The sequence below is a fragment of the Phanerochaete carnosa genome (assembly GCF_000300595.1).
Source record: "Phanerochaete carnosa HHB-10118-sp unplaced genomic scaffold PHACAscaffold_1, whole genome shotgun sequence".
In the NCBI taxonomy this organism is placed as follows: Eukaryota; Fungi; Basidiomycota; class Agaricomycetes; order Polyporales; family Phanerochaetaceae; genus Phanerochaete; species Phanerochaete carnosa.
Genome location: NW_006767628.1, coordinates 79,500 through 105,056, shown reverse-complemented (window position 1 = coordinate 105,056; position 25,557 = coordinate 79,500). Strand labels below are relative to the sequence as shown.

General features: G+C 54.3%; 7 protein-coding genes across 7 annotated transcripts; 3 read left to right on the top strand and 4 right to left on the bottom strand.

Annotated features, from left to right (window-relative positions):
- Positions 1-273: 273 nt before the first annotated feature.
- Positions 274-1,504, bottom strand: PHACADRAFT_189312 (uncharacterized protein; the record flags this gene model as incomplete). Its single annotated transcript, XM_007389599.1, has 5 exons — positions 274-318; positions 1,049-1,103; positions 1,154-1,169; positions 1,231-1,371; positions 1,432-1,504. The coding sequence occupies 5 exons, from the start codon at positions 1,502-1,504 to the stop codon at positions 274-276; spliced, it is 330 nt and encodes a 109-aa protein (XP_007389661.1).
- Positions 1,505-4,979: 3,475 nt separating this feature from the next.
- Positions 4,980-5,487, bottom strand: PHACADRAFT_246023 (uncharacterized protein; the record flags this gene model as incomplete). Its single annotated transcript, XM_007389598.1, has 2 exons — positions 5,455-5,487; positions 4,980-5,393 (listed from the first exon to the last, which is right to left on the bottom strand). Coding segments are annotated over exons 1-2 (207 nt in total), but the record flags the coding sequence as incomplete, so codon positions are not given.
- Positions 5,488-7,897: 2,410 nt separating this feature from the next.
- On the top strand, positions 7,898-11,651 carry PHACADRAFT_203446 (uncharacterized protein; the record flags this gene model as incomplete). The annotated part of the gene is made up of 7 exons (XM_007389597.1): positions 7,898-8,033; positions 8,100-8,151; positions 8,204-8,264; positions 8,320-8,422; positions 8,481-8,575; positions 8,628-8,692; positions 8,758-11,651. The coding sequence occupies 7 exons, from the start codon at positions 7,898-7,900 to the stop codon at positions 9,041-9,043; spliced, it is 798 nt and encodes a 265-aa protein (XP_007389659.1). The 3' UTR covers positions 9,044-11,651.
- A 6,125-nt stretch (positions 11,652-17,776) lies between these two features.
- On the top strand, positions 17,777-19,088 carry PHACADRAFT_246020 (uncharacterized protein). The gene is made up of 7 exons (XM_007389596.1): positions 17,777-17,923; positions 17,996-18,047; positions 18,097-18,154; positions 18,208-18,310; positions 18,370-18,464; positions 18,519-18,583; positions 18,636-19,088. Exons 1-7 carry the CDS (start codon positions 17,803-17,805, stop codon positions 18,919-18,921), a joined length of 780 nt encoding a protein of 259 aa, XP_007389658.1. The 5' UTR covers positions 17,777-17,802; the 3' UTR covers positions 18,922-19,088.
- Positions 19,089-19,747: 659 nt separating this feature from the next.
- Positions 19,748-21,329, top strand: PHACADRAFT_203443 (uncharacterized protein; the record flags this gene model as incomplete). The annotated part of the gene is made up of 2 exons (XM_007389595.1): positions 19,748-20,269; positions 20,331-21,329. The coding sequence occupies 2 exons, from the start codon at positions 19,748-19,750 to the stop codon at positions 21,327-21,329; spliced, it is 1,521 nt and encodes a 506-aa protein (XP_007389657.1).
- Positions 21,330-23,123: 1,794 nt separating this feature from the next.
- PHACADRAFT_189306 (uncharacterized protein) lies at positions 23,124-24,420 on the bottom strand (the record flags this gene model as incomplete). Its single annotated transcript, XM_007389594.1, has 6 exons — positions 23,124-23,423; positions 23,515-23,718; positions 23,778-23,866; positions 23,914-24,121; positions 24,172-24,276; positions 24,328-24,420. The coding sequence occupies 6 exons, from the start codon at positions 24,418-24,420 to the stop codon at positions 23,124-23,126; spliced, it is 999 nt and encodes a 332-aa protein (XP_007389656.1).
- A 286-nt stretch (positions 24,421-24,706) lies between these two features.
- PHACADRAFT_82859 (uncharacterized protein) lies at positions 24,707-25,109 on the bottom strand (the record flags this gene model as incomplete). Its single annotated transcript, XM_007389593.1, has 2 exons — positions 24,707-24,865; positions 24,927-25,109. Coding segments are annotated over 2 exons (342 nt in total), but the record flags the coding sequence as incomplete, so codon positions are not given.
- Between the last annotated feature and the right edge of the window lie 448 nt (positions 25,110-25,557).

Sequence of the window (25,557 nt, the reverse complement as noted above, 5' to 3'; positions counted from 1 at the left end):
AGACTTGATAATGGTCCAGCAAAGCGCACCTTGCGTCACATTTGTCAACCTAGGCCTCTTCTCCTTCGTCCCAGGTCAGTCCTTCCAGGCACCTTGATGTATGCTGCTGGTGCCAGTCCTCAGCCATTCTGTGCATGTTCAAAAGCAATATTGCCCCTATAATGGTAATGGCAGAAATAGGATCGATGGGATTGAAGTTGCATGTGGTGAGAGGCTTTGCAATTTCTGTGTAGTTTCGTGGTATGGAAATGATGCGCTGGTTAAGAGCGGACGTCAAGCCCTGGTGGCTGCACCCATTGAGTTTGGTCGCTGTTGGACCTACAAGAAGTGTCAGTATTGCGGGACCACAATGTTAGAGGAGACACCGCAGCCTCTTCAACGGCAGCTACCTACATGATTTTTTTCACGACCGCTCTCAGAAATACTCGGTTTTTGTTGAAGGCCGCCACCTAGAATAGTAGTCTACTGTGTGGAGATGCATGACAACCCCGAAATGCATGTATGCATTCACCGCTAGACCCGTTGACATGCCACTTGATTTGGGTTGTTTGATATCATCAGCCTCGACCTTCTTTCTCGGACAAGTAAGTTACAATTGCCACTGTCGTTTGAAACAGAGCATACTCTAGAGCCCAGCACAGTTATCAACGTCAGATTACGCTCTGACACTGGTCTCAAGACATCTTTCCTTGCCTACTCCTGTGCCATTGTCCTCTTCACTACAGAATTTGTCGCTCCAGCTATCCTACAGCGTTCCCCCAATATTTCCCAGCAGATTCTCTGATGATCCGGGTTGAGTGCTGACTGCCCTTGCTGCTGATCACTGGTGTGCCCAGAGTAGTCTGATACTGCCGAGCTGGCCATCCGTAGGTTAATCATGAAGCGGCTAACAAGTATTGGGGGCTGCATGGCCTGCCAGTGAGTATGAAAAGGACTGATGGAGCATAGGACACACACTAAGATTGTCTTCGGCATGCCCACAAGTGATGCATTCTTAAACTCGACGTATGTAATCCATCCACTACACATGTTCACACCGGGGACGTACCATAGTGAAGTTGTGGTTGATCATCATCTCGGCTACATTCGTTGCCAGTAGAGCCCTATATCCTTTTCAGCCTATAGCATATTCCCTCTGATATCGTTTACTCACATAAAATAGATAGTTTCTGCAAGTACACAGCTGGGTTTTAGCAACAGGAAATGTGAAGGCATGTGGAGACCACTGACCATCACACAGCAGGCATGTCGTTAGCGACACTCTCATGTGGAGGCGGTAGGCATTCTTCCAGATCCCGAATGTCTTAATCCATGTCAGAGAGAGCACAATATTGTCGGCAAGAATGAGCAAGGCATGCATAATATATGTGACTGTAGGCACGTGGTATCAGTATCTCAGGCACGTTATAATGCTCTGGCCGTGGAACCTACATCTATATTGCGAAATTTTAGTGCTCCAAAAGTCTAGCGGTAAGGCATGTGCACGATTGTACCCATATGCCATGCGTTCGCTCAGAGATCAAAGAAAGCCAGACACATATTGCTCCAGGGATTGTGTCCATAGCAGACCTGTCTCTGCTTCTCGCGGCGATAAGCTGCATGGAAGCATCAACGAGAGCGCACATGAGTTTTGAGTAGAAGCAATGCGCACTAGATTTGTTGCGAACGGCACTAGGCTCAGCGCGAGCACCACCAGTGACCAGACATAGCTCCTGTCCCAGATTGCAAACACACGCAGAGCGGAAAAAGCTAGCATGAGAAAGTTAATATTCATATATAGTTGGTTTGACTGTGTAGGCGGCGTACGTGCGACTTGAACATATTGAATGACAGCGAATATCCAGTCCAAAGTTTGAAGCTGCATGCAGCTGAGTGTTAAGCTCTGGTGAGTGACCTGCAAGTGTTACCCACAAGCCCCAAAAAAAGTGCACTTACTTCTGTAACAAGCATTGTTGCAGATTACACAAAGTGAAAAAAAGAATTAACTTGGAGGCTCACGTTCAAAGTTAACGGCACAAGTTGCATGGTGGCTGTGAGCAGCAAACACCATCATGTTGAGCCAAGGAGTATGGCAGATGCAGTGATGGGTCTCTTCCAAACAATCTCAATCTTGTCATCGACAGTAATCAGGAACTTGTAGACAACAAGAGCTGAGGGGCAGACACTATATAAATGATGCAATATGAAATAAAGGATGTACTTGCACATGAAAGCTACACTATCATAGTTACTCGTGGTGCTGGAAGATAACTTAGGCGTGAGTATTAAGTTGTCAAGTGTGGACAGGGATGATACTTGCAGCTGGTAATATGCTTGGACAAGAGCCGTGTCAGACTGTGCAGACATCATTGACGTGGGGATGTGGGGGAGGAGTTGTATGAAGTGTAGGCACTGCAGCCAACCCCTTGCGCAATCTGTGACTGACTTCAAGGTCGTCCGTTTATCAACATTTATATCTCAGCCATTTCCAGATGTGAGATCACTGCCAAAAGTACTTGGTCGAAGATCACGAAGGGACTGCAAAAGTGTCAGCACTAAATGGGGCCTGAAGATGGTCATAAATTGTAAGAAAACCGTACTAAAGTAGTATAGCAGTGGAAAGGCAATGCTATGAGGCGGTGAAAGGCCATTAATATGCCTGATAATGGTAAGAAGTGGGATTTCCATAGTACTATCTGCCCCCGCGATAAGGAGAAGTGTCTTCCCAATCTACAGCACCTCAGTTCTCTTTCAAACAGGATTGTCGGACGCCTTTTCTCGCGCGCCCATGTCTGCCGCTCTTGCAAACTATCAGAATTACCAAGTACATTCAGTCGCACATTGCTCAGTTTCATGGACGCCTCTGTTAATTGACAGCTATATGTGCATTGCCGAGTCCCAATGGTCTGGATCACTTTCTCATTTTGGAGTAGTCTCTTGTATTCATGCCTGCATCTTTGTTCTTCAGGTCCGAAACTTGAAAGCTTGAGGCTTGGAGCTGAAGTTCCAGGAATCGCGCTGGGCATCCTTTGTTTGCTAGCTTGTGAATGACCTAATTTTTAGCGAAGCTGTATATGTGCAGCTGGCAAGATCATCAATGCTATACAGATATGACTAAATTTGTGCCATCCCTGCACAGACGCTAACCTCGAGTGTCATTGCGGAACGTTCCTCATGTCAGGTGTAAGCCCTATCCTCCATGGGACTGCTACCAGAGCCCAACTTAACGGTGTCAGAGCGCTATTCTACCTAGGTGCCCCTGGCTATCGTTCGCACTTCTGTGGGACATTATTTGACTCTTGTTTCAGAGGAAATATTGCCAGCGCAAACTCTTCCCTGCAATTGAATGGTGCTCTAGGAGTGCTTTGGTATATAATGCATTTGAAGCTCATTGAAATTATAAGATGACGGTGACCGCAGCCACTCTCTGAGCTGCTAACACCGTCCCTGTCAGCAACTAACAATCCAACTGGACTGAGCTACGACACAACTGAGGAGACAGACAAGAGGAAAGTGAGTGAGGAAAGACCAGCTCGAGTCTGGCTTGTTATTGAGCAGTACGAGCTCCTTATAGTGATGTGCGGGCCCGGCTTGGGCTCAAAGCCCGGGCTTGGGCTTGTGACGACGTCGAGCCGAGCCCTGAGCCCGAGCCGAGCCCGAGCCCGGCCCAAGCCTTGGGTTTAAGCCCGGGCTTGCTCACAATACAACGAGTGTTCTGGTGCTATCAAAAGGGAATGTATTTGGGTGTAGTAGATTAATACTGCATGTACTCACTAAATTATAACCTCCAGAAGATCTACACCTGCGGAACAAGTCGAGTTGCAGCGAAGTCCACAGGCATGCGCCTACGGCAGGCACCAGATGGTGACGCACAATTGTGCTCGGCAAGAGCCGTTACATCTAGAATATCTACATTTTGTCTTCTATGTGCATATTAGGTCGCTCTCTCCTTATTCTGAACTCAGGGAACAGTAACGGAGCCAGCACACCCAAGCCTGGGCTTCCGGGCCGGGCTTGGGCTTGACTACGCTCCGAGCCCGGCCTTGAGCCCGCTGCCAGGCTTGACTCGGGCCAGGCTTTTTGGGCCGGGCTTGGCAGGCTTGCAAGCTTTGAGGCCCGGCCCGCACATCACTAGCTCCTTATATACATGTCAGACTCAATACCTAGGATATACTACGAATATACAGAGGTGTATAGAAAGTGAAAGAATACTATGGAATCCAGGAGAACCCTCCGGACTATGTAATATTCATGACAGTCCTGGGCACCCAGACTTTCCTGCATCTTGCTCCCGACCACCATGTCATCGACGGACACAGCTTTTCTTGTGGGCGTCGAAGTTTTTTCTTCGACGTCGTCGGCACCATTCTGGATTGGAAAGGCAGCGTGCCGAAGTAGCTGCAAGCCGCTCGCATTTGAAGAGACAGCTCGACCGGGTGCAATAGATATTATCCAGCGTGAGGTAACATTTCAGCTGTTAGCCTGTTTCTCTATCCAATCTCAGCTTCCAACTTGTGCACGGCAAGGATGTGTCTCACGGTATCCTTGCAAGGATCTACAAAATTCATGTCCATACTTGGTCAACGCTGTATGCGGCGAAGGGAAGTATCCTGAATTAAACTCAAAAGACGCCCATAAGGGCGCCAATTGCTCCTCCCCCCCCCCGCGAAGCTAGACAGAGATACCTGATGTGTCAACCCTACAAGCTGTACGTCCAAGTAATAATTTCCACGCTACCATACCGCTAAGTCTGTCAGTAGTGGAGTCCCATTATGTCGAGTTTATACGGAGTTGTACCGTTCATAGCAATAAACAACTAATATAATTTACAGAGGAATACAAAAAAAAGTGACCGTACGCTTCAACGCTGGCATGGGTATCACAGCAATCGGTAGCCACCGACAGCTAGTAATACATTCATGGCTCTGCCACACATCAGAATCTGCCTGAAAGGCGGCTACGTCAAGCCGTCTTTACGAAGCACAAAGCAAAATACTCACCTAATCTGCCGTCATGAAAGGTTCAGTCACGATTCCCTACGGGGAAGCAGACCGCCCAGTGTCACCCTCTTCGCTTGCACGTTCGACCGATAGTAGAATTGGCACGGGGGCGGCACCGATTCTTGCAAGTTTCTCCCAGCGCGTAGTCGACGGGCGCGCCCGGCGCACGATGCCCTCTTCGAGCCCGTCTCGGGGCTCTTCCGCTGCCCAGTGGCCATTGTTGCCGTCTTCTTCTGCCCGATCTGACTCGCCATAGTCCAGAGGCTCGCCAATATTCCCAAGAAAATCGGAGGGCATCCTGAAGCTGACAGAGAAGCGAGAAGAGCGTTGCGCATTGGTGCTATTGTCACTAGCCTCGGCGGTGTGGTTGAGCTGGCGGAGGTTAAGAATGAAGCGGTGCACCAGCAAGAGGGGCTGTAAACATCGACACATAGTCAGTGACTATCCCTGTCCTCCGGACTCATCAAATGATTACCATGTACGAGACGATAATGATCATATAGGAGCCCTGTCGACACGACATCAGAACCTTTCCGGAGCAATATTGGATAATTACATTATACGGGAGACCAATTGAAACTGTCACAATTTCTATAACACTAAAGCCTATGAGTGCACTCGGAGCTCATATGTTAGATACGGTCACAGTAAAAACACATGATCTGATAGCTCACAGAAAATAGACGGTGCCTATATCAGTATTTCCTGAGTCGCATTGTTCATGGGCAAGTGAAAAGGGGTGAAGTGCACACCGTCTCTGAGCAGCACAGCACAAATGGGCGAGGGGAGTTTGAGTCGCCGCATCTCCCGCCAGTGCGCAAATGACTTTATCCATGTCGAAACAAGGACGACGACGTCAACGGCAAGTATACTGCTTATTAGAAAGGGAGCTGTGTGTATGTTCGTAATGCGGTAAGGATAGAAAGTGAACCGCAGCAGACATACTCCTAGATCACGCAGTTAGCGCACTCCTAAGGCTGCCAAGCGGTCGCCATGGTGGGCTGGGACGTACTCTGTGGCACTCAGCTTCAGCGGTATGCTGATGAAGTCGGAACATCCAGCTAACGGCCGATCTTCCGCAAAGGTGCTTGAGATGTATACCCAGTTGAACTGAATGCGAGTCAGTGAAAATCGGCTACATGATTGATGAAGGGTGGCTCACGATATTTATTCCAACTGGGGCCAATCCAAGCGCGAATACCACCGCAGGGAAGACATACTTCATCCGCGAGCGCTTCCAGAGTGCATACACACGCAGACTTGAGAAAGCTACGCAGATAATCGGTCTATTTTATGTGATTAAGCGGCGGATGTACTCGGTGCTCACCCAATGTCAGGACTCCAACCATCAAGTATAAAAGCTCTTCCAGCATGTAACCCGGCCTACACCTTGTATCATGCGCAGCAGTTCATTAGGGAACATTTCTCAAAAAAAGAAAATGCACGATGCACTGCTGTAGAATAGTACCCTAAGGTCAGTCTTAGGCTATTCTTAAGCATCGGCGCACTCACACCAAATTTGTCTCTCAGTGGATAGTACAACCGGTAGAAACGGTCCGAGGACCATGAGCCATCGGATAGTCAGTAGCAGTAGTGAAGTGGCCGTGAACTTCCTTCTCCATACTGCCGCAACTTCTTGGTCGATTGTCGTGACGTATTCGTAGACTACAAGGCCTAAGAATAAAATTTATTCAGCAGATTGCCGCTGAGGCTTAGCAAGGAGGTAACGTACATAGTAGCGAGTAAGCCGCATGGTTTTGTGTGTACGTCAAGCTGGATACATAGCTCATACGTCAGAGTCAGAGTGTGCGTGCTCCGGAGAGAGAACCAGTACACTTCTTGAGTCTCCCGCTTTATAGCTTCATTTGACTGGGCCATATTTCCTGTGATGTAAGAAAACTTTAGCCGGTCGGTGAAGGGAGACAGAATCACATACAAGCCATATATATTGCGGCATATGCAGTGCTGCGGAACAGGTGGAATTTCACTGCAGGCCCAGACCGCAGCTCGTTTCGACACATGAAATATCTGATTATCTGATTGTTGTAATGTTCACCGCATCGGAGCATGAGGTGTGGCGTGACCCCGTGACTCGAGATCTAGGACTGCCTCCAGAATCAGATGTTTGGGCGCACGGTAACACAGCTGTACGGCGTACCTCTCCGTGGCCCGTGAACCTTGGCTGCTCGGGTTTCTAGAGAGTACCCGCTATCTCCCAAAAGTATCGCATTGGTGATTGTCGTGCATGTTGGATAGCACGCAGTGTTCCCTACCTGGAAATATCAGACAAATGAAGTTTTTGGCCGACACAACCCGGACCGTGGTTGTTCTTGGCAAAGACGCTACGGCACAGTATCTTGCGTGCGCCCTTTACCTATCAAAAATTCAAAGCGTTCCCGTTGGATGCCACAAGTACCTAGCAACCGCGCCCGGCGGGCCGTTCAACAGAGATAGATTCAGAGCGGCGACGCTGGCGGTACGCACTTTTTTTACGTCTTCCTCCCCACACCTGAGTACTGTGTATACGATATTCTCCATTAAAAATGAGAGACAAGATTGCGAGGAGCTTAAACGACAAGAGTACCAGTCGTCGTCAAGGGGGTCTGCAACGGAAATTCGGAAAGCCAGAAAATCACCAGACTGTCGCGTGCGACGCTCGCACGCCACAAGGCTGATGGCGCGTCACGATGCGCTTTCGTCTGTTTCATTCGTAGGTTTCCAACTTGCCTCTCGTTCCGAAGGAAATTTTTCTAGCATATTCTCGCTTGGGGTTGGATGGCATCGCAGAAGCGCTTGAGTGTGCGATGCAATTGAAGCTTATCGGGGGTATCAGATGACGATGACCGCAGCCGCCTTGGTTTGAATTGCTGACTCCGTTTCGAGCACCGAGACTTTCTTGCACCTTACTCCCGACCACCATGTCGTCGACGTCGACAGATACAGCCTTTCTTGCGGGTGTCGAAGTTTTCTTCTTCGACGTCATTGGCACCGTTCTCGATTGGAAAGGCAGCGTGCCGAAGCAGCTGCGAGTCGTGGTCAACGTCGAAGCTGCAGGTGCGTCACCGTCCGAGTCCAGCCTCAGAAGCGCCCAGTCGTGGCAGTACTAAACTCGCTCCGAAGTCGACTGGACTCGGTTTGTGGTGGAGTGGAGGACAGCCTTCTGGAACAAGCTGTATGTGGACTCGCGCTCGCGCCGTCGACGCCCTCATGAGCGCACCGCCCAGGGAGCCGCTCGCATCTGAGGAAACGGTTCGTCCGGGGGCGATAGACATTATCCAGCGCGAGGTGACATTTGAACTGCTCCTCTAACTAAACATGGTACTCGATTCTTACATTGCAGGCACTTGATACATTGCTAAGCACTCCTCCATGGAGCCATCTCGGAGAGCTGTGGGACGACCAGAAGCGCCAGGAGGCTGTCACGATGTGGCACAAGCTCAACGGTGTGCTCCTCCTTGTTCTTCCCTACAGAGCTCCTGCTCATTGATGTTCATCTTCCAGGTTGGCCCGACTCCTCTCGCGCGCTGTACGCCCTGAAGAAGCATGCCGTCATCAGCACCCTCGCGAACGGCAGCGTGCGCCAATTCGTCGACATCGTACTTATTCTCCTTTCCTATTTTGCTACTCGCCCAGCTCACGCGCCGACAGGCTAAACATGCTGACCTGCCCTGGGACGTTGTCCTTACGGGCGAGCTCCTCGGCGGGTACAAGCCGTGCGCTACCTGTCTCTCTCTCGCCATCCAGACTGCTGCCCATCTGACCACGTTGCCAACAATAGGAACCCTGCCATATACCACGCCGCCCTTGCCCATCTGTCGGTCACTCCAGCACAGTGCTGCATGGTCGCCGCACACGCGTACGACGTCCGTGCCGCCGGCGCGCTCGGCGTCCGGACGGTGTACGTCCGCCGCGAGACCGAGGACCAGGAGGCGGTCGAAGGCCAAGGCAGACTGTGCGACAGTGTGCGGCCGAAGAGCGAGGGCGGAGACGTCGACCTCGTCGTTGAGTCGCTGGATGAGCTCGTGCGGGTCGTCGAGCGGGTCAAGGGCGCGGCTGCAGCGTGAGCAACCGGCAGGGTCGCGTGACGACAAGTTGCGCGCTGAACATGCGGGTGTATTCAAGAAAATTGCGGGCTGTGAAACAAAAGCGATGCTATGCTACAGATCGAACGTGAAAGAAATGCCAAGAAACGCCAAGAAACAAAAAAAAAAAATGGTAGACTGTGTGACGATTAATGCGGTGTACGGTAGGCACTGCGTGTGAAGAATCAAGAAGTCAGGCGCCGTATGGTTCACTAGTTTTACAAGAGATATTTAACAGATGGGTTATTCAGATCACGACGAGATTAAATTGCACTATCAAGCGGCTTCGACAGTCCAGGCAGCCTGGACGTCGTAGTTGTCGTGGGTTGCGTGGTATTGCTTTTCGGTTCGATAAAGTCGGTGGACGAGACATCTGCGACTGGGCGATGCTCGGCCTTAAGGGTATCGCCAGGAAAGAGATGTTGGTCGGCGGAGACAGGCTCCTGGGGAACTAATGCAGAGATGGTCAGTGCAATGTCGGATATCTCCTTCGTCTCGACTTCGATTGTGGGCTGCTTCGCTGGTGCAGTCGGCGGGGGTGCTTCAGCGTTGTCGTCGCGGCCTCGGCTAACTTCAAGTGGGCCTCCTGGTTCCTTCATATCGTGACACGCAGTCCCGCTGGGTGGCGCCAAGGGCTCGGCAGGTTCTTTGCCGGCCTGAGCGACGTCGTGATCGACTTCCATATGGTCGTTTGTCGCCGCCGGCTGCTCTGCGACAGCGCTGGCACCCTGCATGAGACCAAATTGCGCCGTCAACGACTGCAAGTCGTCCTCAGGCGGCTTGCTCGCCGCTTTTAGCGCCCTTGCGAGGATAAACCCCATGTCGCCGTCTGTCATGCCACCCACCGGCGGCCGCGACATCAGACTCTGCACATCCGACGCGCTCGACTGTGCAAGCCCACCAGCATCCTCTTCGTCGGACGGTCCTGGCGTCAGCGGACCCGACATGCACCTCCAAAGGACAAGCTCAGTCGAGGTCCACTCATCGATGGCGTCCTTGGAGCCGACGTAGGCATGTATGTTCGGAATGCCCTTCTTCCGGACAAGGCCCTCCTCGGAATACGGAAGCCGTCTCCAGTGCTTGAGCGGTTTGCCGACATAAAATCCTCCTCGCTTCTGCACCGGCGGACGAGGGTCGGCTGCCTGTAAGGACGACCCATCCACGGCAGGTGCGACTGACGGCGCGACCGACGCACGCGTGTCTGCTTGCGTGGACGACACAAGCTCGTCCTCCCCGCTCTCCTCCTCGGCGCCATCCGACGCGTGCGTATGAGCTCTCGCAAAACGCGGGTCGTGGGCATCGTCTTCTTCAAAGTCGTTTGGCCGAGAGACGATGATGTTCTGACTCGAACTATCCGCGACGATGCCGATACCAATGCGGTCCATCTTGACGCCATAAATCGTGCCCCACACCGCACCCTGAGGCAGCGCCATCTTCGCCGCAATGTCAAGTTCTTGCTGCGTGGGCGCAGTGTGCTTCTTCGGCGGCTTGGGCATAAGAGAAGGCTTCGTGTCGCCGGCAACGGAGACGGAGCGTCGCAGGTTTGTAGAACGCGAGGTAGAACGTCGGTGCCGATTTTGATCTGCCTTGTCCCTGGTTTTGGCCGCCGCAACCTTAGCCTTCTCCTTCAGGAGCGACTCGAAATAATACGCGGATGGTGCGATGTTAATCTTCTCGCCGCGACTGGAGACATACACCTCTCCACGCTTTTGACAGCAGTGGGTGCAGTTACAGATCTGAAGGCACCTCGGGCACTTGAAGGAGACCGCGTATACATCAAACTCCATATCCGGATAGCTATCATCACGAATGAGCTCGCGAACACAGCAAACAAACAACGAGAAAACACGCACCGGAGCCTGATACATTTCTCGCAATACACAGCCCCGCAGGTGTCACCGTCCTCCTTGATGACCGTACACCGCAGCTTCTCAAAGTAGTTCCTGTTCCGGCACTGGTGGCAGTACGGCACGTCCACAGCAAGCTCCCGAATCTCTTCTGCCGTCCTGTCCTCTCCCGCGTCTGCGGCAGCCTCCCCGTCCTCGCCCGGCGGCCTGGACGCAGAATCGTCGTCCGCATGGGCGAACCCCGCCTCCACGGCGCGCGCCGACGGCTTCCGCCTGCGCTTGCCCTCGGGCCCCTCCTTGACCCAATACGACCCCGGCTCGCGTCCTTCTTCTTGCGCGACGCGCGCGCGATACCCCACGTCCGCGGCGCGCTCCTTGCCCTTCGCCTTGCCCTTCCCGCCGGGCGCGGCCGCGCCCAGACGCGCCTTCGACTTCGGCCCGGGTTTCGACGCGTGCGGGGCTCGCTCCTCGTCGTCTTTCGCAGCAATATCAGAGGTAGTGATATCAGCATCGGCAACGGCAACGGCAGCTGCGCGGGCGGACGGCGGGGTCGGCGTGGCGGTCAGCGAGCGCGGGCGCAGGGGCGTGGGCGGCCCGCCAAGGAGCGACGGATCAATGGTGCCCACGCCGCCCTGAGGAAACACGTGCGGATCGACGCCGAGAGCCGGGCCCATGGCTGCGTGGTGTGCGTGCGCATGCGCCGGCCCGATACCCATGCCGACGCCGCCGACGTTGCCGCCGCCGATGATGAACGCGCCTGGCGGCAGAGGCGCAGGGAACAGCTGCTGCGGGAGCGGGAGCGCATGGGACGGGTCAATCCACTGCGCGCTCGACTGGAGCACGTCGTCCGCCGTGGGATACGCGAGGTACGTGCCGTCGTCGTGGTCATCGAGGTTCATCTGGTCGTCCTGCGGGGCGTGGTGCATCGCGCCGAGGAACGCATCTTTCCCGCGCAAGGCGACGTGAGACGGAACGATCGGTTGGTAGTACTGCTGGTAGGGGTACGCGAAACCCGGAGACGGCTGCAGATCGTGGCCAGCAGGGAAAACAGGGAATGACACCGAGTGGGAAGCGTTGTTGTGCGAGGGCGCAGGGGAGTGCTGGGGAGGCAGTGGGAGAGACAGCTGAGGATGCGCGGGGGGCGCGGGCATTGCTGCAGGTTGACGAACGATCTCTGGAGGAGAGGGCGACAGCGGGACCTCCCTCCTCCGCTTCTTGCGCGCGTCCTGCGTCAACACCACGGTCGGCCTTGACGGCGCCCCCGCCTTCGCGAGCGCACTCTGCGGCGGCGTGACCGGCGGACGAGACACAGGCGACGCAGCAAGCGGGCCCTCCTCTCCTTGCCCCACCCTGCCTCTCCCTTTCTCCTTGCCCTTCTCCTTGCCCTTCTCCTTGCCCTTCTCCTTGCCCTTCTCCTTGCCCTTCTCCTTCTCCTTGCCCTTCTCCTTCTCCTTCTCCTTCCCATCTCCAGCCACCACAACCCCAAGGGCATCAAACACATGCCGGAGGCGCGAGCGCAGCGTCGCGCGCGCGGGGTCCGTCTGCAGCTCGTGCTCGGCGCACAACCAGCGCTCGATCGACACGTCGACGTCGACGGGGAAGTAAGTGCAGAACGGCGCGAACACGTCCACCGCGTCGTCCCCCAGCCCGGACACCCGCCAGTAGTCCCCCGGGTCGTCGGACTCCTCCTCTTCCTCCACTGGGAGCCCCGCTTCGTCTGGCGTCCGTGAGACGGTTGGCGGCGAGGGCGAGCGGTGCCACTGGTGATGGTGCGCCTGCGAAGGCCCGAACCGATACATCTCGCCGTTCGCCGCGAACGGCGGCGGCTCGGCGTGCGGCATAGGCCCAGTCCTCCGTTTCCTCCTCTTCGGTCTCGGCAGCTCGTCATACGGCTCGTGTGACTCAAGCGTGCGCAGCGGCGCTTGGCGCTCTCCTCCACTCTGCCCTTGCCTTCGCCACCACTGCTTGTCTTCTTGCTCTCCACGTTTGCGCTTGCGCCCCAACACCTGTGGCTCAGGCTCGTCGAGCGCCGCAGCAGCCGCCCCGGCAATCGCGTTCGCGCGGTTGTACGCCGCGGTGAGGCCAAAGGCCCAGTGCATCTCCTCTTCCTCCTCCTCTTCCTCTTCTCCATCTTCTTCATGCGCACTAGGCGGTGCGGGGAACGGCGTGCGCCGCCTGCGGGCGGCAGCCGCGCCGGGACGCGCCACGGTGGGCGAGAGCGGCAGCAACGGCGGGCTGACGGAGGACGGCACGACGCAGGGCGAGGACGAGGGCGTGTGCGCTGCCTCTGGCGGCATCGCGCTGCTGCGCGTGTAGTCCGACACCGTGGGCGAGAGCGCCGCCGCCGCCGCCGCCGCCATGCGAGACGGTCCTCCCCGCACCAACAGCAGCTCGTCCTCGCGGGGCACCGATACCTGCGCCTCTGCGAGCGGCCTGTAGAGGCGCCGTTGGGCGCGCGAGAGCGTCGGGAGCTCGACGTACGCGCGGTGCCGCGGTGCTCGTGCGTTCTCCAGTGCCGACGACGGTGCCGTGGCGTTCGGATGGCGGAGGCGTGGGCGGCCGCGGCCGCGGCGCGCAGGGTGGTGGCCACCGGGTGCGGGGCTGGGAGACGTCGTGGAGGAGATGCTGATCGGGGTGTCGTCGTCGTGCACGAACCGGCCGCGGCCGCGTCCGCGTGCTACCATCGTCGCAGTAGTGGAGGCGATGCCGCGTGCCGCCGGCGCAGAACGGCTTGGGCCTGCCACGGGGGCTGGCGACGGACGTGAAGATCGTGTGGTGTTGGTCGTCGGCTGGACAAGAGGGGTAGTGTGTCAGAGCTGTAGGACAAACAAGAACGCAACAAAGCGGACTAGGGGGCCACGGCGGCTTACCAGAGGCGCACTGCTGTCGACGAGGGTGCTCTCGCCCGTGCTCGCGCTGCGGTTCGAGGGCTCGACGATCTCGACGCTAGGGCTGTGTGCGCGCGGCGGGGGCCCCGCCCGGTCCTGGGGGCCCCCGGAAGACGACCGCGCCGGCGTCGAGGGCAACGCCACCTGCACGCTTTCTGGCGTCTCGGGAAGGAAGAGAGGCTCCTACAAGTCCGAAATCGGTTCAGTGTCAGGACTCTAGAAGAAAGGCGCATGGGCAACCCCCACCTTCACGGTCCGTACTGAGGCAAGTGAACTCGGACCTGGCACCTGCGAGCCACCGGGCTTTGGCGACGGTGGTGGGCGAGGATCTGTGGACGGGCCGGCCACCACGGGCTGTTCAGGTTGTGTGTAGCGTCGATACCACGCCTCCCAGCGCGAGTAGTCTATTTTCTGCGGCTCAACTTGTGCGCTCTCGCTCGCAGTGCTCGGACGTGCACAGGAGTCGTGCAAACCGTCTTCGACCGCTAGGCCGGCGGCGACCGACCAGGTGCGAGAGTCTGAGAGAGACGCGTCCGTCTCTGGACTGTTCATTTGTATCGCGATTGCACCATCGAGGTGCTCCGAAGGAACATGGGGTCGCAAAGGCACTCCGTTGCTGAGAGACGTGGATGGGTGTGGCTGGGGCGGTGGCGCTTGGAGCGAAATTGGCAGCTATCTCAGGTTTAGCACGAGACAGAGATTCGTGGCGACTGCACGTACCTGCGAGGGTCTACTTGACTGTTCCGTTCCCACAAGGTCCGGCTGTATCGTAAGTTCATCAGACGCGTGAATGCCATCTTTGCTCTACGCGAACAGTCAGCCAAATGTTCGAAGCACCCAGACAACCATGCACACCTGGTCAGGCGACGGAGGTTGGGACGCCAGGAGCATGCGTCGCACGTTATCGTCGTCTTCTTCGCTACCTCTATGGCTTGTCACGGACATCGGCGACGGCATACGCACGTTCTGCAGGCGTCGGAACTGTGGTGAGATGGGCACTGCCACTTGCGCAGGTTGCGTCCGGGATCGCTGAGATGAGGGTTGGGTATGAGGAAGAAAAGGTACCTCGGTTATTGCGCTTGAGAGGCTCGTGTGGGCTGTAAGCTGGCGCACGAAAAGTGGACAATGTTAGCAGTCTCACGAGCGCACCGATACACAAACACGCACCGAGACGGACGTTCTAGTGTCTCCAAAACCGTTCGTCGCCTGCACATCTGACACATCATCTCCTCCGTCTATCAGTTGTCGCGTCCGCTTGGGTGGCGCGAAACCGTCCATGTGCGACGGCAGTGTTGGGCTGCGCAGTGTCGACGGCTGCTGCGACGCGAGCAGCGCAGCATTCGCGGCGTGCTCATTTTCGTAGGCTGCTGAGGCTGTCGCGGACGGTCGTACTGGTGCTTTCGCATGGAGCGACGCGGATGCTGTAGGTGTATGCGGCTGCGAACCGGGATCGGCGGCGCGTGCAGGGCTGACAGGGGCTCGGGGCGGCGGTGGCATCGAGGACGGCTGTGACGATGACTTGGACGACGACGAGCTCGGCCGAGAGAGGCGGCCATCCCAGTTGGAGAGCTCAGACCAGGAGGGAGCGGGCATCTTAAACGAATTTATTGGAGGGGCGGGGCCCTGAGTCGATTTCCCACACGCGAGCCGTGCGCCTACGCGGGGACCTAGGCGGATCGGTCAGGTGTCGCTGTCGTGATCCGGGGCTGCGACGCTGAGCTGGACAGCAGACAGAAGGCGCCTGGCGACGAGGGCGGCGTCGAGCTCACGGTGGGTTTTGAGGAGGAGATAATCGCGTAGAGCCCGGCGCCCTCGAGCGCGAACACGCTTGTCGCTTTTTGCCGAATGTACGGGTAGACGCGGACGCCCGAGCGGGGTTAGGGTTACGTCAGATTGCTTCCGACTCCCGCGCCCGAGGCCGCTGCCAGCGTTGTGTCGCGCCGATGGCCTTCGAAGTAGAGCTGAACGGCGCCAAAGGTAACACTTTGTGCCCGTCCTTCGCCACCAAGCTGCCTGTTCAGCCAATACAGTTCGCAATCCAAACAAGCACCTATACTTTGCGAACTGTGCCGCGTGGGTTGACATGTTTTTATCTGTCGAATCCTAACTATCAACTCGGGGACCCGCTGCCCTAGATCGCGCCCGTTCACATCCTTTCCTCCCGCTCCCAGCCGCCTCGACGGACCTCCTGATCCTTTGTCAAGGCCTTCTTCGCTGCGACATTTGCATGCCAGTGTGAGCATACCCTCTTTCTCACCGATCGATGCTCCTAGGATGGACACCGCTGCGCGCGGTAAGGATGTCGCTCGAAAGTTGCTGCTATCTGTGTCCCTGCAACTAACGAACCTGACGTGACGACAGCCTTGGCGCGAAGCTGCCAAAAGCCGACGTGGACACGTCCGAGGTCATCACGGAGGACAGACCCATGAGCTGAGATAACCTCAGTAAGTGACGAGTGCGTTCGTTCTCAATCTCATCGATGCCTGATGTCTCGTAGGGCGCGGCCTTTTCCGACATCAACAGTCTCTCACGCGACACAGTTACATGTTCGCGAGAACCCTCCGTATCATGCAAGACTGGTGCATGTTGCGCCTCCTTAGTATCGCTTTTCAGGCCCTTAGGTGCCCCAATGTGCGTGGTAACGACCACCCTCCAGCGTCTTACTATCCGCAAGCCTTGATACGACCTTGACAGGCGGGTGCATCGTGTACATCCAGGTGGGGGCGCTGGTTGTGTTGCACATTTCGCGAATCTTTCTCAAAAGTAATGCCCCAAACGGCGCAGCTCGGGCGACTCCTCCACCTACTCTCTACCTACAGCCTCCGCGCGATTTGACAAGCTCAGGAACGGGCATCTTATCGGATCGGGAACTGAACATGAAGTGTCATAGGGAGATGTGAAAAGGCTGTGTGGCACGCGGACACGCAGGGAACAAGGGTGGCGATGGGGCCTAGAGCAGAAGCTGTCATCTCATCACGGGCTTTTGCCCATTATGGAGGCGATACGGAGGTGTTGACTGCCCGCAGAAGATGCATAGCTCGCACCAGCGGGCTTTACATGTGTACGCAGTCCAGGGCTTTGCCATCGCACTTTTTCGTGCCTCGTCACTACGACTCTCGGCCTGCGAGTTATGCGCACATTGCAGATTGGAAGGTTAAGAAGTCTGGTCGCATACGTACCCAGGAGATAGATACATTTGAAGCCGAGCCGCGGTGGCCCTTCCTGTATCTCTCTAACAGGTTGGACGAGCACACAACTGAGGCATTGCGTCAACCCCCTGTGTTCTCACACAGAGCCGAGATGATGGCAGCATGCTTTAATCGAGATGCGGCCTGTTGTGGACCGAGCAGATTTGCGTCTATGGCTATTCAGACTCCTTGTGATGTTCCACCCGTCACTAGCTTTCCTATATCGCTTGTCTATCTGTAATCAAACGACTTGAAAACCTGCCTCCAAGAAAAGCCACGGCATTTATGCAACCAGGATTGTATCGGGCAGCCGATACTATGCTCTCACCACGCTTCGATCTCGTTGTAGAGGTGACCACAGGCTGCGCTGATCTCGACAAGGCAGACTACACCTGATGCTCCATAGCAGTGATTATTACGATACTGTCAGATATCCGCGTGCGGAAGCGAGCTACAATCTTGGGGCCTGCAATGAGCTGCCTCGCAGCGCTGCATGGGCCGCGGCACATATAACCTGCATGTGAGCTCGCCTCCCAGAACCGACCAGCCGACACCCTCCCATACAACAGCTGAGTCAACATGGCTCAGCCAAATGAAGACCTGAAGCAAGCGGCTGGAGAAATGTACGGCTTCTCTTCCCCAGAACACACATGCTCTGCTTCAGGGAAGAGACGTGCCGGCAGATATCATAACGCGGATGTGCCATCATCCTGGTGGCGTGGGACCGGCGACCAGCCGTGTCTTTCCCGCCGCGACCGACCCTGTCTCACGCTCTCGTTCTGCTACCAGTCAGCTTTCTACCTCGCTGTCAACCAGCTATGGCCCATCCTCTGGAAGGTGTCGATGTCTTCCTGTTCGACGTGTTTGGTACGGTTGTCGACTGGCAGAACAGCGTCGCGCAGGAGCTGCGAACGAAGCACTACGACGGCATGCTAGAACGCAAGTATTACTAAGCTTAATTGGCACTCGACGTCTGGCTGACGCTGCTGGATGCGCTCGGGCGGCGCATAGTCGACTGGATTGCTTTCGCACAGGAGTGGCGCAAGGGATATATCACGAACACGTGAGTCAGGTCCATCGTTTACCGCACAAAGTCTCATAGAGTCTTGCAGGAAACGTATCGCACAAGGTGGTGAAGGCCCTGGCAACATCGATACACTTCATCGTCAGGTACCGTACTCTGCACATCAAGCCATTCTTTTTCGCGTCTGACGCGCGCACAGATTCTTGACTCGCTGCTCGCTAGGCCAGAGTGGGAAGCTCTTGGAAAGCTCTGGGATGAAGAGAAAAGGAAAGAGGTCAATCTGGTCTGGCACCAACTGAGCGGCGAGTCCGCAGATCTTTACACTTTTGGTCACGATCTTACAGTGCGTACTGCTCGCCAGGTTGGAAAGATACCACGCTCGGCTTGTATGCGCTGAAGAGACATGCTATTATTGGCACTCTATCCAACGGGAACGTGCGACTCCTTGTCGATATGGTGCGCCCTTCCATTACCCGCTGCACGTTCCTCGGCTGAGCATGGGCCTTTCAGGCAAAGTATGCCGATCTGCCGTGGGACGTCGTCTTCTCAGGCGAGCTCCTTGGATCCTACAAGCCGTACGTCGCTTCCTCCGAAGCCGTCCTCCCAGTATCTGACCACACATCCTAGAAACCCGAAAGTGTACCTCTCCGCACTCTCGCACCTCTCGCTCGCAGATGCACCGGAGAAAGTGGCCCTCGTCGCGGCACACATCTACGACCTCCGCAGCGCCGCTAGCCATGGCTACAAGACAGTATATATCCCGCGCGAGACAGAAGACATCGACATGCGCGACGACCTTAAGCGGCATGAGGTGAAGAGCAAGGCGGACGGCGGCGAGGTCGACCTCGTGGTGAATTCCTTTGAGGAGCTCGCCGAGGTCGTAGCTAAGGTCAAGAGAAGCAAGTTGTTGTGAGTATCTGGATACATGTAGGATCCTACGTGATATTGGGCCCTCGGGGGCTGTCGATGGCGGGGAAAGCGAATAGCACCCGAACAGACCGCCTGAGTTATGTCATACAGCGTGATCAGCTCTGTAAATCGTAGAAGGGAAACGACCGTACTTGGTGGTAACATCTACGCAATCTGTTTTTAAACTCCGAATATTTACGTTCTCCTACCTCAAGATCCTCACCGTTCCCTCCACCACGTACTCCGAGTCTGCAGCCGCCATGACAAAGACTCTGTTTCATATGTTCTACCTGCATCCAAAGGGCTCGTTTGCCACCACAGCAGAGTATAAAATTACCAAGGAGACTCCTGTACAACAACTCCTCAAACGTGCCGATCCCCCGTTCTCGGTCGACTTGACCAGTGTCACCCTGCTCAAAGTACGTACATGTATGCGCTCGTCTTTTCACCAGCACTGACAAGCGATACCAGCCAGACAATCTGCCTCTCAGACCCGATGACACAAGACTTTCTCGTTCGCAAGAGTGGATCAGCAATCATCTTCATCTTCTGGAAGACGTAGGCCTGCAGATTCACTCCATGGGCCGAGTGACTCGATGGTTTCATCAGTGGGAGCCAGAGGATGATGCATTCATCGATATGATAATACTTTCTAAGGATGATACGTAGTCCGTGGCCATGGACCGCGGATGCAGCTGACAACCCGGTCGACGAGCTAGCCATAGAGGCCATATATAAACTACACAAACTGCGACTCATCCCATCTTGTATCGTAGCAAGTATGTCAATCTAGACCTGAGCTGTTTTTATTGTCTCTTCATTCCCGACCCATGTCCTTAGGAAGCGAGGCCCGAGCCGAACGTCGCTCGAAACTCGATATATCACCAGCAGACGCAGTCAGTAGCGCTTCTAGCCTGCGACAAATACTGTGTGGTAACGACGCCATCGTCCATGGTGGCCGACCGTTGGGGAATTACGGTCCGCCGCACGCGTTGTTCCACCCTGCCTTGGCCAGGCTCGACTTTCATCTTCGCCACCTTGGCAAGAACCTGGCCGAACTTGAACCGGAGCCGGAGCTGCTCAATAATGTGCACTACTTTATGGAAAAGTCCCTCGAAGTTTACGCCAATGCGGTGGCGCGAGAAGGCAGACTCACTCCGCTGCTGAAAATGGCCCTGGGTATGAGCCTTCTGGAGCAAAATTTAGTGTACGGGGCTACCAATGATTTTGTGTGGCGAGCCAACAACAAATATGTAACTATTGTTGAGCAGATCAAGAGTGAGTTTGCGCTCGGTGGGGACGCTTTCCTCCAAGCTGCACTATCATACTCGGAGCTAATTTCTGATCGAAGAGTGCGTTTACCAGCGTGATCTATTTGCACAAACTAAAATGGTCCCTGTGTGCTGGGTCTAGTATCATCCACGGTCCATGAAGACGAACCACCCGGCCATCCTGATCGGCCTCATGGGCGACTACATCGAAATTGGCCGCGCAATCTACCTCGGTGGCGATGTCTACTATGACGAGACGTTCTTGCAGCGGCTAAGCCTAGACTTTTTCTCGCATGAGCATATTCTCCGTCTCGCACAGGCGTTCAAAGCGGTCATGCTCGCAAGGGACGCCAAAGAACACTATTACACTCGCTTGGAAGCGGCGCCACCACCGGAAGATAGCCTCGCGCACCCGTTTCCCTCCCCGACGCATCTCTCTGGCGACCCACTCCCTGAAAAGCTAGTATTCAGATGCAGACTCACCAAGAGCGGCGAGCGGTATGTCTTTCCCTCGGGCATCGATTTCAGGGAAAGCAGTGTCAGTTCGGGTCTATACATCCCTCACATGCCACTTCCAGACGACCCGAGCGATCCAGATGCCTCAGAGGCTCCTTCTGGTACTTCCACTACCGCTCTGCAGATCGAGGTGCTCGTCAAGTTCACCGATCGCTACGACCCTCTCGCCCACCGAATCCTGGCCGCTGCCGGCTTTGCACCACGTCTGTACTCGTGTTCGCGCGTGCATGGAGAGCTGTACATGGCGGTGATGGAGCTCCTTCCTGGCTGGACTATGGAGCATCAGACGAAAAGGCTGGGCAAGGCCGTCCCGCTGTCGGTCTTCGACTGCGTTAGGGCCGCGATCGACAGGCTGCACGAGGAGGACATCGTGTTTGGCGACCTCCGGCCGTCGAACGTCGTGTGCACCCCCGAGTCGGTTGCGGAACCGGGCTCGGCGGTGCAGACGGAGCAGTTGCGTGCAAAGCTGGTTGACTTCGACTGGACGGGCGTCGACGGCGAAGGTCTATATCCGGCGGTGCTGGATGATAATAAACAGTGGGTGGCTGGCGTTGAGTGGTACGGGATGATGCGCAAGGAGCATGACCTCGGGATGCTCGAGAAGCTGCGCCTGATGTGCAAGTAGCTTTTTGCGTTCGTTTCTTGTCTGGTGGGATGCCTCTGCCATTTCCCTCTGGATCTTTCCCTTTACTGTACGTGGCATTATATGTAATAATCCTAATTTCAATTGCATCAGTTGGACTGCAGTTGCGGCGCGAACCTGATATCTACTTGCTCGCACCAAGCGGGAGAGCATACATTAATTGCAGGTTATCGCCTTCGGCTGTGCCCTGAACTCCATGGACATCCAGCAGTCTGCGTCTTCTTTCGTCCTGTATCCTTTCAAGCCGGTACCAACGGACATCTCATATGCAAATCTCCGGATCTCTCTGCCTGTCTCAAGGTGCGAAGTAGTGATGTGCGGGCCCGGCTTGGGCTCAAAGCCCGGGCTTGGGCTTGTGGCGACGTCGAGCCGAGCCCTGAGCCCGAGCCGAGCCCGAGCCCGGCCCAAGCCTTGGGCTTAAGCCCGGGCTTGCTCACAATACAACGAGTGTTCCGGTGCTATCAAAAGGGAATGTATTTGGGTGTAGTAGATTAATACTGCATGTACTCACTAAATTATAACCTCCAGAAGATCTACACCTGCGGAACAAGCCGAGTCGCAGCGAAGTCCATGAGCGTGCGCCTACGGCAGGCACCAGATGGTGACGCACAATCGTGCTCGGCGGGAGCCGTTACGTCTAGAATATCTGCATTTTGTCTTCTATGTGCATATTAGGTCGCTCTCTCCTTATTCTGAACTCAGGGAACAGTAACGGAGCCAGCACACCCAAGCCTGGGCTTCCGGGCCGGGCTTGGGCTTGACTACGCTCCGAGCCCGGCCTTGAGCCCGCTGCCAGGCTTGACTCGGGCCAGGCTTTTTGGGCCGGGCTTGGCGGGCTTGGAGGCTTTGAGGCCCGGCCCGCACATCACTAGTGCGAAGACGAGACCTCGCGGCGCATCGAGCCGCACGCTCCGGCCGCGCCAGTCGCGTTTCTTTACGCGCAATGACAACCATACCTCCACATTCGGGCACTGCCCGACGAGCAACGTCTGTGAATCACCACCTACAATCTTCTACCCCTCGCTGATCATCCCTTGTCACAGCCGCTTGGGCAGCGCGAGGCGGAACCAGCTGCACTCTGAGTCGCCCAAAGAATCAAATTGAAAAGCTGTGAAGTCCTTTCTAACACTAAGATTGCAATCTCGCGATATTACGCTTGTTGTCGGTCGAGCAGCGACTGAAGTTCACGAGTGCGGGCTTGACTAGCGCATCATTTCCATATCTGGCATCGAGCGGGAGCGGCAAATAGCGCCCGCCTAGACGCGCTTGTCCTCTGCCTATCTTAAGAAGTAGGGGTCGCCAGGAATGGGCACTCTTATGTAAGCAATCTCACGTGATTGTGGGAGGCGCAAAATCTGAGGGATTTCGCTTGCCCGTACCAAGTTTAAGGTCGAAGGTAGGCTGAAAAATGTCTTAGCAGGCTGCAGTAGTATAACTATAACTTGTTTTTGATTTTATATTTGCCACTTCATTCAGAGAAGTCACTTGAGGCCAATTCCCAAGGAGCAGACACTAAGCGCCAGTGGGGTGTTGCCCAATATGGAGCTTATACGCATCAGCGCTCTCGCATTAGTGTTGCCACGGCTTGGCGCGGCTTGGCTGTGACTTGACTTTGGACGGCTTTTCCTTTTTGGGATCCGCCGAGTCAAGTCAAGCCGCAGTGCAGCCGCGACTATAAGCGACTATGGCTGAGCAGCGGCTTGCAGCCGATCGTCCCTCCCAAAAAGGAAGGTAGTCCACACTGGTACTGCGGAATTCATCGTAACATTGCTTGTCCTACTTGAGTGATGCTAAATATGAACTGATCTCCTCTGGAGACTCTTTTGCACAGCTCTCCAAGTCCTTGAGCTCCTCTCCAATGTCCAAACCATGTGTGAAAGACAGAGAATGGCCTTGCTTGAACCTGAACTTGAGAATTTGCAGTGCTTCCATGAGTTCTCCACTGATTTTGTTGCGCCGGTCTGTGACTGTTATCTTTCCGGATGAGAAGACACGTTCACAGGGCACAGCAGAGGCTTGGATAGGCAGAATATCCATTGCAATGGCATAGATGGTTGGAAACCTGGTCTGAGATGCCTAAAATGTGAAGATAAATCAATATTTCGAAAGAAATGGAGAAAAATGGAGAGAAAAATTATGGCACAAGTTTCAGTAAGTGTGCACTCACCTTCCAGTATGTGATAGCATCCACAAATCCATCTGTGGGCTCTGCAATGTATGCATACCACTCTTGCTCTACTGAACGCTCAGTTAATGGACCTTTTCCTTTACCCTTGAATAAAATGTCGTAGGCCTTTTGCTGCTGTGTTTGAATCACTGCAGCTGCCGGAGCCAAGGCCGAAGGGGCCATCTTGGATTTATACTTGCGCATCTGTAAAATGAATGTTAATATAGAGAGAAATGAAGATTAAAATATGAGTAAAAGCGCACCTCAGCTAAAAATAGATTTTTTGCTGCAGCCGCTTCTGCTGGTGAAGTGTTTTGCTCAAACCACTCCAGCTTACATGCAGGATTGATGACTAATAAACTTAGCTTCAGATTTTAGCAGCTTTAAAGCTGTGCTTACCAGTGGCCAAATTATATGCATTACAGCTGCAGTTGTGATCACGATGGTCTTCAGACTTGTCCAGACCTTGCTGAATAATTCCAGCTGCGTTGGATACTTTTGCCTGTTGCTCCTGCCAGTGTAGCTTCATGGCTTCAAATGCAGATAAAACACTAATGAGTGTTGGCGTAGATTCTGAAGATAAAAGCTGCTGAAACGCATGTGGAACCTATTCATGTTTAATTTATTACTTGGATAAATAAAGAAAACTAAACTTACCTGAAGGATCTCGTGGAATACTTCCAAAGCTTTCCACTCTTCATTGTTCATGCTATACTTGCGAGATTCTGCAAACTCTGAACCATAGAGAAATTGTTCAATTGCCTATAAATAAATAAGCCTAAAAGTATACAGTATGCCAAAATAAATTGTTACCTCGCGAAGTAGAATAGCCCGATCTATCATGAGATATGTTGATGACCACCGTGTCTCAACGTCTTTGAGAAGCTGCAGAATGGCCATATCCATATTGACTAAAATCTGCATAAAATGCTGGTGACGCAGTGCAGATGCATGAATCTATACATCGAGGTAAGGCAAATCACTATCTTGTATAGATTAAATTAAAATTACTGCTCTAATGAGAGAACGTAAAGTTGCGATAGGGTCACGTTTGACTGCATCAAGAAAATTGCGTGGCAAAAACTTTTCTGGCTAGAAATCTTGCGACGTTTCCTTAACATACTCGAGTTCAGTTATAGCACTAAGAACACTTTGGCATTCTAAGTTGACAACATGTGGAAAGCAGCTACAGTTATTTTGAGCAATAAACTGCAATTGATTTATTGAAGTATACACACCGAATGCAATGTTGAAGCTTGTCAAAAGCAATTCCACGCTTTCGCAAGGTTTGCTCAAGAGCCTCCATGCAGGCGTCATTGTTCGTTGCATTGTCCATTGTAATCCAGCCAATCTATATATTTTTAAAGGATAGTAAGTGGTTTAATCATTTTAAGTTGTTAAAATGGCTGTACCTTGTTTGTGATCTTAATACGGTTCAGGATATAAAGGAATGCAGCCACAAGATGCTCACTGGTGTGGCTGGAAGGGACACAGTGAAAGCCGATAAGATCTGCACGAAGTCGAAGCTGCGGCTGAAGTCCGTTACCACGATCTTCAAGAACAAGCTGCAGCCAGTGTGCAGTAACCGCCATGTACGGTGTAAAAGGGCGGGGAAAAACGGTAGGCGAGACGCACTTGAATGAGCGTGGAACTAGCCACTTAAAAACAACCGCACTTTTATCCGAGTTAGGTGGATCAGACGTAAGATCAACTTCTGCCTCGGGTGTTCGTTGAGGAGGGGAAGACCACTAGAATAAGTTGTGTAGGCAGGGAATAAGGGGAGACACGTATTCGCGTAAGGGGTAGCCGTCTCACTTGTATAAGACTGCTAGCACAGGAGAGATATCTAAAAGGCAGCACTGAGTTGTTAACACCTAAACCAAGACGGGTGGTACAAGAGTAAGCACTAACACAGAAGATGTTACTTCAAAAGATAGACCTGATTGTCTACCTGCAACACCTTGAATAACAGAAAACAAACCTAAGGTATAAGCTGGCACCTATTTGCCAAGCCTTACTACCTTATACTGAAGAAAGCGCCTG